Source organism: Penaeus chinensis, chromosome 31, assembly GCF_019202785.1.
Source record: "Penaeus chinensis breed Huanghai No. 1 chromosome 31, ASM1920278v2, whole genome shotgun sequence".
NCBI lineage: Eukaryota > Metazoa > Arthropoda > Malacostraca > Decapoda > Penaeidae > Penaeus > Penaeus chinensis.
Genome location: NC_061849.1, coordinates 33,358,406 through 33,368,405, shown reverse-complemented (window position 1 = coordinate 33,368,405; position 10,000 = coordinate 33,358,406). Strand labels below are relative to the sequence as shown.

The window sequence follows — 10,000 nt, the reverse complement described above, 5'->3', positions numbered from 1 at the left end:
TCATTTTAACATAGTGTGTACCTTTGTAGCTGGAATACAATTTAGATGAAGAGTGTTTTTCTGAATTTGGAAAGATAATTGATTAATAAGATTTATTTTTTGTGATCTGTAAATTTTTAAAAAGCTGTTAGTTTTGACTGAGTATATAGTATATTTTATTGCATAGAGTAGCATTTGGTTGTCTGAAAATGTTCTTGATAGATCGATGTTTGAGGTTAAAATACCTTTAAATCATTTGCTATAAATAGTTCAAGAAGCTTCAGTGATATCTTGAACTGCAATTTTTGGTTTAAATATACTTAGTGTGTGAATGACTCATTGAAAGGGTTGCTGTGGTGTGAGTACAAAATATTTTTAGTGCTAAAAAAAAAAAAAAAAGTGTTACTCAACTTTGCAATTTGCTCCCTTATATTTAGTATGTACTATTCCATTTCCTGGAGTCATACCCAGCATTAGTAAAAAGACGAAGAAGAAGAAGAAGAAGAGGGAAAGGAATCTATGTGTAGAGACATTTCAATAAATACTATAGTGAACACTACATTTTCCCTGTGGCTTTAGGGTGATCTTTTTGAGTTACAAGTTGTCCTAACTAGTGTCGTTTATGTTAGTTTGTAAGACTAATTAGTGACTAAATATATCTAGGACTTCAGTGAACTCGTACTTGCATCCATTGATTAAAATTGAATTAACTAAAGTATATTAATGAAAGTAAAGAGGAAATGAACCCATTGGCTATGGGTATGGCACTGTCCGCAGTGGTTTTGTTTTAGTACTATTAAATTTGTCACACTTAGATGACTTCTTAAGCACTTAGTCACCAAGGAGTCAAGGACTAGGCATATCTTTTCTCACCTGTTTACCCCATTCCTTGAATATCTTGGAAAAACGTTATTTCTGTTATTATCATTTTTGTTATTATTGTCATCGTATCAATACCAGTTATCAATCATAAATCATCAATCATCATTTTTATTTTACATCAGGACTGAGGAGTGTTAATCACTTTGAATAGAAAGCCATGGTGGTTATAAGTACTGACATAAGGAGTTATATGTAGATGCTTTTTAGCTAAATGTCCTGATGTTGAAGTGGAAGTACGAATCCTCATGCAAGATGTTAATAGTTTGGGATTTTTTTTTTTTTTTTATGTTATTAACTCTACTGCATATCATATATACATACAAGGTAGCCTATGTAAAGAAATGTCTTATTGAGTGACTCTAATGTCATGCTTTTGTTGGATATTGCACATTTTCTGCTACACATTAGATTGTTTTTCTAGTAATTGGTCCCTCAGAACATGCATGTGTAGTCTGTTGGTTTTGAGTACATACAGTGTCCACCATGGTTTTGTTACTTGTCTTCTTTTTTTTGTTGATGCCTGAATAGCCTCGCAAGTGCTGTGTCTCCAAGGAATTGATTACTAGGCTTGTCTGATCTCACCCTTTATGTCTCACATAAAATCTTCCAAGACAATAATAGTTTTTGTTTCAATTATTGTTCTTGTTATTGTTATTAAACTAAAATCATAGTGGACACTGCATTTTCACTGTGAATTTAGTTTATTCCTTTTTTTTTTTTTTACACATAGATGGCACCATAAGAACTTAGTCGCCAGGGAGTAAATTAATAATTCTACCAGATTTCACCTCTACCCCACTCCATAAAATTTTGGAAAAGAAAAAGCATTTTATTGACATTATCGTTAGTATTGTTAATCATATTATTCAGCCATTGACACAGTATTTATATATTGTTCACTGTATTTTTGTTGTTGTTGTTGCTCAGTAACCAAGGAGTTAATTAGTAGACCTGAGTGACCACACCTGATTTCCTGATTCCTTGAAATTGAAGTTTTTTTTCTAGTGCTTGTATTTATACTATTATTGCTATTTACATTAGTTATTAAAATACATAATGATGGTGACAGTATTGATGAAAATATATTGATATTATGTGTTTTTTTGCTCTTAGTATTGCTAATAACATAAAAATCTGAATGTCGGTATTAATAATAATAATGATAACTGATATAAATTGCATTAGAAAAAGAAAGAAAAGAAAATTCAAGGAATGTGGAAATCAAGTGAGGACAGGTAGGCCTACCAATTGATTCCTTGTTAGCAATATGGTTGTTGAGCAATCTGCATATATACAAAATTTACAAAACAAAACTTGAATGAATAGTGCAAGTACCCTGTACAAATGGGTCACTTATTGTTATTATTGTTATTGATAGTGTTATTATTAATGTTATTGGTGTAGCTGTTGCTGTTGTTGTTGTTGTTGTTGTTGTTGTTGTTGTTGTTGTTGTTATATTTTATAATCATTATTGATAGTGTTTTTGTTTTTGTTTTTGTCATTATTGTTATTCTTTGATTATTATTATTTGTAGTAGTAATAGTAATTATAACTATTATTATTGTTGTTGTTATTATTAATATTAACTTCATTAACAATGGTGATGGTGATGAAAAGAAAAACATATCATCCTTAACAAGTTAGGTCTAGTAGGCCTAGTTATTGATTCCTTGGTGACTAACCATCTATGTGTAAACAAAATTGACCAAGCAAAACTCCATTGAACCCTCTATGCATCCTGGCAGCAACGGGTTAATGTATTCGTCTATCTGAAACCCATTATTTTCCTGTTTGTTTGTGATTCGATTTATGGTTTGATAATATCTGTATTGATGTTTATTCATTGTTGTGTGGTTTCTTGTATATTTTGTAGGAGCAAGAATTTTTTGGTACCCTTATCATTTGTGTTATGAGAGGTAACTGATAGAAGTACAAGCTCAGTTTTTTCTTTCTTTCTTTCTTTTTTAAAACTATTGGGAAGAAATTTTTGTCTTTATTGGAAGAAATGTATAGGTGAAGATGCAAAGGTACTTCATTGTTTTCTGTTTTTGAAATTTGACCCTGATGTGTTCATTGGAAGGGTTGATTGCTCAGTCAGATTGTATATTTATTTTTCATTATTTTGTGATATGGCTTGCTGTTCAATAGATCATGGATGTAAAGGGAAAACTTTTTTTCTGATAGGGTATGTGCTATTTTGTTTTTTGCTTTGACATCACTTAGTCCCCCCACCCCAACCCTCTCTCTCTCTGTCGCTCTTCTTAAATTCTTCTCTCCTCTCCTCCTTTCTTATCTCCTCATCTCTTGTTTCTCTTCTCTCTGTCACAGATCTATTGCTTTTAAATTCTTACCATACTGTTTTCAACAGATTATGGGTGGTCTAGTGGGAGTTGTGTGAGCCAGACCATCAATATAGTGGTGTGTGCAAGTGTCATGGCCACTGAATGGTAGCCCAAGCTGTTCGACCCCACAGTTACTCTGGCGCAGATTAAGCCGCCCCGCCATACTCCAGTGCCATCCTCAGCACGCACCAAAGTTCCGCCATGTCGGCCAGCGTGCGGACCACACTTCAGACGGTGCCAGAGGCCTTGCCAGCCGATCATGTCACCAAGTCCAAGGTAAGGACCCTTCTAGGAAATGGAAGCTGCTTGTTGTATTGTGCATTGTTTCAAGTTTTGATCTTACTAGTTTTGTCTTGACTTTATTTAATTATTTTTTATCATGCTGGAGAACCTTTCTCAATGCAGGCGAGAAGATGGTATGTCATGATAGAAAAGTCAGTGTATGTCACTCCCCCTCACTCCTAAGACATTGCAGTTTATGAAGTTTTCATGCAAATAGAACTGAACTGAAGTGTACTCAGTGCACACACATTTTCACAAGTTAGGTAAGGGGCATAAGATAGATTGTTAGTAAAAGGTTCTGACCCTTTAAAGTGACGGCCAGGTTGCTTCAGGCAATGAGGTCATATTGGCTCAACTGGGAAGGAGTTTGTATACAACTGAAGTATGCAGAACAAATATATATATTGTGTCTGGGAAAGTGTAAGGGACTGTCCTGGTGAGGGAAAGATCAGCACAAGAAGCACTATTATGTTGTTTGAACTTTTCATTCTCACGTGATTTAAATTTTTAAACTTTATCTGCTTATCTTGTAAAAAATATGCTGACTTAGAATGGACTGTGATTGAAATTTGTATATATGTTAAAGTTTATCCATATGTTATTAAGCAGTTTTGAATAAGATAGATGTTTTACAATATTATTTGTGGCACTTTCAAAATATAAACTGGAATTGAGTAAATGAAAGCTACAATTCTGGGAAGATAGGAAAGGTTATGTTTGCTTCCAGTTATGTTCATGACTTTTGATGGAAAAGAGGTAGCATCACGTGTTGAGGGATGCATCTACATGTACTAACCCTGTCCAGTATGATTGTAGTTTTGTTAATTTTGCTTTCCTGTAGATGGCTCTACAAGTAGTCAGTCACCAAAGAGTCCTACCTGATCACACTTCATTACCTCAATCCTTATACTTTCAGAAAGAAAAAGGTTTTATTATCATTACTATTATTATTAGTAAAGATATTGATAATGATGATAATAGTATCAAAGAATAGGTTAAATAGTTGGTCAGGTAGGCTAGTGATTTACTTGTAGCTAACAAAGCACTTGTGAAGCCATCTAAGTGCAAACAAAATTGACAAAACAAAACTACACTGGATGGCGCATGTACCCAGCGCTAGTTGGTTAAGGAAGTAGAAACAGCTTGTACATATATTTTTCTTTTTATGATGTAAATTGATGCAATCTATCAAAATCCTCTAACCAATTGCGTGAATAAATTTAATTCCGCAGTTAAAAGGAACTACAGTGCTTGCATAAAATTTGTATATTCAAAGATGTATATATGCAGATGGCTCAACAACCATAGATCAAAGCCAATTTCAAGATGAAAAAGCAAAGATTGAGGTGTGTTGCAACTAGTAAGATTTTCACTTCCTAATCAGAGCATTATTAGTGTGAATTTCTGATCTGATTCTAGATCTTGACTAATTTTTTCTTAAACTATTGCAAAGAACCGTATGTTGAAGTTTGGTGAGGTACCAAATGATCTCTTTAGAGAGGATTTGGTTAATGTTATCCATTTCTTGTATTTTATCATGATGAATTTATGAAGTTCAGGGGAAACCTAAGGCAGGCAAGATAAGTTGTGTGTGTGTTTTTGTGTATCTGTCTTTGTGTCTGTCGGAACTATATCTCTTTCTGTAGATTATATACATGCATCTATGTAAGTCTGGCAGAGTTATTGTCCATACAAGCAATAGGTGGAGAAATGATTGAAAAATCTTGAGCTCAAGTTCATTATTACACAAAGAAAAAATTAGTTCAGTGGCAAGAGGAAATTACTTGACAAATGGTGCCTGAGATAAAGAACATATCCATGATAATTCTTTACTGGGTCTCCTACTTAACACAAAAAAGGGATTTTGATCATAAACTAATGTAGCAGGGGTGGTAATACTCTCTCTGCTTAATGGCTCAGTGCTTAGGAGATTGAGTACTGATTTTGTTTTGGGATTTTGAGCATCACTGGTGCTGCGAGTGATTAGATTCCCTACTTTTCCTGGCATGCACAGAGAGAGATGGTGACTGACTGGCCCATTTTTTCCTTTGGCCAGATAGTCGAGGCTTTGTGTCATCTGATAAAAGTTTCCTTAATATTATTGTTTTAGTTGTGTCTGATTACATTTCACTTTCTTTAAAATTGTACTTTTGGTATTTTCCACAGCATGGGATATTTTCAAGGATATGTTGATAAAGTAATAATTGAAAATGGAGCTCTAATTGAGCATATATAACTCATTGATAGCAGGTACGCACTATACAATGATTGGCTTTTTATTTCCCACTTACTTCATTGAGAGAGATCCGCCTTCAGTGTACTGCAGAAATGTATATTTCTTATGTATACTTATACTATATTTTCGATTCTCAGATTTTTATTCATGAGCAGCCTTATCCTTTTTGATTTTGGTGCAATGCAAAATTCCATAGAATTGATATCCCTTTCATACAAGCTGGTATTGCAGTGAGATAACCACAGTCTTGTGTAGTTACCTGTGATGTTTGTGCATTCATTTGCTCTCTTACTCATACCTTTACTTTTACTCTCACACATTCTTTATTTTCTCTTCAGTCACTTGCTAGATTTTTGTCAATTTCTTGCATACTGCTCTGTTTGCCAATTTCTATTCTCTCTCTCTCTCTCTCTCTCTCTCTCTCTCTCTCTCTCTCTCTCTCTCTCTCTCTCTCTCTCTCTCTCTCTCTCTCTCTCTCTCTCCTCCCTCCCTCCCTCCCTCCCTCCCTCCCTCCCTCCCTCCCTCCCTCCCTCCCTCCCTCCCTCTCCCTCTCCCCCTCCCCCTCCCCCCCTTATCCTGCTCTCTTTCCTACCTTTTTTACCTTTCTTCGTATCTCCCTTCCTCCCTCCCCCTCCCCCTCACTGCCTACTCCCATCCCCCTTCCTGCATACTCCCTCCCCCTCACCGCCTACCCTCACCCTCACTCTCCCCTTCCTTCCCCTCCCTGCTCCCTCCCTCCCTCCCTCCCCTCCCTCCCTCCCTCCCTCCCTCCCTCCCTCCCTCCCTCCCTCCCTCCCTCCCTCCCTCCCTCCCTCCCTTCCTCCCTCCCACTCCCTATCCCTATCCCAATCCCAATCCCAATCCCCATCCTTCCTTCCTTCCTTCCTTCCTTCCTTCCTTCCTTCCTTCCTTCCTTCCTTTCCCCCCCTCTCTCTCTCTCTCTCTCTCTCTCTCTCTCTCTCTCTCTCTCTCTCTCTCTCTCTCTCTCTCTCTCTCTCTCCCTCCCTCCCTCCCTCCCTCCCTCCCTCCCTCTCTCTCTCCCTCCCTCCCTCCCTCCCTCCCTCCCTCCCTCCCTCCCTCCCTCCCTCCCTCTCTCTCCCTCTCTCCCTCTCTCCCTCTCTCCCTCCCTCCCCTTTTTCATTCTTTCCTCACCCTGTGCCTCTTCATCATGCTTTTTCTCCTCCCACTCTCTCCCTCACCCTTTCCCTCTCCCTCCCCCTCCCCTTCCCCTCCCCTTCCCCTCCCCCTCCCCTTCCCCTTCCCCCTCCCCCTCCCCCTCCCCCTCTCCCTCTCCCTCTCCCTCTCCCTCTCCCTCTCCCTCTCCCTCTCCCCCTCCCCTCCCCCTCTCCCTCTCCCTCTCCCTCTCCCCCTCTCTCTCTCCCTCTCCCTCTCCCCCTCTCCCTCTCCCTCTCCCTCTCCCTCTCCCTCTCCCTCTCCCCCTCTCCCTCTCCCAATCCCTCTCCCTCTCCCTCTCCCTCTCCCTCTCCCTCTCCCATCTCTCTCCCCTGCCTTTTCACTATTTCTCACTCTTGTCTATCCTTTGGTGCTCTATGCATTTGTGCAGATGTTCAAATGTTATAGAAATAGAATTGTTGGTTGTCGGTGATGTGGACAGGTCAGGCAGGTGGTAGGTAATGTGAGCTTTGTGGTTAGGTCACCTGCTGCCACCACGGAGCCTCACGCACGATGTTTGTGGTCCTTTGTGTTTCTTCTAGTGCTACTGTTCCTGGTTGTCATTCTTGTTTGGTGTCTGGAACGAAGATAATTTTTTCCCTCCCGTTCCCTTTTGTCTTTGTTTGTTTTTTTCTTTTTGATTTTTGTTGTTGATGCCTTGAATGACTTGTCTTCCTGTGGGTGATTGTGTTTGTTGATGATTCTTGTGTTTCAGTACTGTTTTTTTTTTTTTTTTTTTTTTGAATGAGTGAGGAGCAGTGTAGAGAGGTGTGTTTCACGGTTTATGAAGCACATGGACTTCTGGTGTTTTTTTGTAGTATTTTTTTTCTACTATCTTACCCAAGTTACTGTCACTGAACAGATAAATATATTTTCGACACAATCCAGATGTGTTGGTGTGTGATCGAGTTGAGTGCTTCATAAGGATGTGGTCACGGGGTGTGGGATAGGGTTAGCATCCTATCACCATACAAAGGATGTTGTGATGTAACAATTTATATAACTCGAGAGTATAGAGGAGATTGAAGAAAAAAGTTACATAATATTAGTGACAAATACAAAATGATGTTAAGATGTTAAAAGGTAGTACATTTTGTATTTAGTTTCTTATTGTGAGGTATGAGGTGTGTGTCATATTTTGTGTATGGTAAGTATGTATTTATATTTTGATGAAAAGCAAGATATAGTAATTCAGTTGAAAGTAATAGGAGAAACGATTGTATAATGGGCAAACATCGATAGGTGGGAACCGCCCCTCTCACCATGCATCTGATTTGAGCTCGTCTGTCTGGCCTGTTTTTTCCTTTGCCTTTTCTTTGTCCCAGTGTTACTGCACTTAGCCTTTCATCACATCTCATCCAGTTTTCCCTTCTCATGTACTGCCTAGTCTTTGTTTACCTTTCTGTGTTTCTTTCTTCCCCTTCGTTTCATTTATTCTTCCCTTTCCTCTCAACCCCTTCCTTCAACCCCTTCCTTCAACCCCTTCCTTCCCCCCCTCCTCCTCCTCCTCCTCCTCCTCCTCCTCCTCCTCCTCCTCCTCCTCCTCCTCCTCCTCCTCCTCCTCCTCCTCCTCCTCCTCCTCTTCCTCCTCTTCTTCCTCCTCGTCTTCTTCCTCCTCCTCTTCTTCCTCCTCTTCTTCCTCCTCCTCTTCTTCCTCCTCTTCTTCCTCCTCCTCTTCTTCCTCCTCTTCTTCCTCCTCCTCTTCTTCCTCCTCCTCTTCTTCCTCCTCTTCTTCCTCCTCTTCTTCCTCCTCCTCTTCTTCCTCCTCCTCTTCTTCCTCCTCCTCTTCTTCCTCCTCTTCTTCCTCCTCCTCTTCTTCCTCCTCTTCTTCCTCCTCTTCTTCCTCCTCCTCTTCCTTTTCTTCCTCCTCCCCTCCCTCCCCTTCCCTACCCTCCCCTACCAACTCTCTTCCTGTTCCTCCTCCTCCTCCTCCTCCTCCTCCTCCTCCTCCTCCTCCTCCTCCTCCTCCTCCTCCTCCTCCTCCTCCTCCTCCTCCTCTTCCTCCTCCCTCCTTCCCCTCCTCCCTCCCCCCTCCCTCCCCCTCCCCCTTCCCCTCCTCCCTCCCCCTTCCCCTCCTCCCTCCCCCTTCCCCTCCTCCCTCCCCCTTCCCCTCCTCACTTCCCCTTCCCCTCGCTCTCCCTCCCCTCCCCCTCTCCCTCTCCCTTCTCTCCTCCTCCCCCCCCCCCCCCCCCCCCCCTCCCTTCACCTCCCTCCCTTCACCTCCTCCCTCCCCCTTCCCCTCCCCCCTCTCCCTCTTCCTTCCTCCCTTCACCTCCTCCCTCCCCCTCTCCCTCTCCCTTCCTCCCTTCACCTCCTCCCTCCCCCTTCCCCTCCCCCTCTCCCCTCTCCCTCTCCCTTCCTCCCTTCTGTCCTCCTCCTCCTCCTCCTCCCTCCTCCTCCTCCTCCTCCTCCTCCTCCTCCTCCTCCTCCTCCTCCTCCTTTCCTCCTCCTCTCTTCTTCCTTTCCTCCTCCTCCTCTTCTTCATTTCCTCCTCCTCCTCTTCTTCCTTCCTCCTCCTCCTCTTCTTCCTTCCTCCTCCTCCTCCTCCTCCTCCTCCTCCTCTTCTTCTCTTTCCTTCTTCCATCTCTTAAGTTCATCCGAAGACAACGACCACGGAATTACCTGGCTATCCCCCACCCCCTCCCCTCCCCCACAAACACCAGCGAGGTCCTGAGGGTAATTATTCTCTCCAGCTGGGCAGGCCGAGTGGGACTCTCCTGGTCGTGGGGTGATGGAGAGGGAAGGGCCCTCGTGGGGCGCTTTGGAGGGGGGAGGGCAGGGGAGGGGCGGGGGTCAGGTTAAGGGTGGCTGTGGTGATGGGATTTGGGGAGCGCCGATAGGAGTGGAGGTGTGATGGGATAAGGTTTTATGGCAAGTGTGTTCCTGTTTGGATTGTGTCTCGCGTGCAGCTGCTGCAGGTGTGAAGGTGATGAGTCTTAATTAGTTGCTCTCCCATTCGCTTTGCCTCGTCTCTTACTGTTTCACTTTTCCCTCCCTTATTTTTTTCTGCTCTTTTATTCCCCATTTCTACTCATATCTCCCCTTGACCTTATCATTCTTTCTATTGCCTTTCCTCATTGACCTCGATCTCATTATTTTCCTTTCG

At 41.8% G+C, this 10,000-nt stretch overlaps 1 protein-coding gene across 3 annotated transcripts in view; it reads left to right on the top strand.

Moving 5' to 3' along the window:
- The window catches only part of LOC125041665 (MAP/microtubule affinity-regulating kinase 3-like), a 134,363-nt gene that overhangs the window by 8,881 nt on the left and 115,482 nt on the right, over positions 1–10,000 (top strand). For 2 of the 3 annotated variants that reach the window (XM_047636828.1, XM_047636825.1), the window contains exon 2: positions 3,230–3,479. The exons of the other annotated variant lie outside the window; for it this stretch is intronic. In XM_047636828.1, coding sequence (XP_047492784.1) covers positions 3,405–3,479 — 75 coding nt within the window. In that variant the 5' untranslated portion in view covers positions 3,230–3,404. The remainder of the gene's footprint in view (positions 1–3,229; positions 3,480–10,000) is intronic. 3 annotated transcript variants of the gene reach the window in all.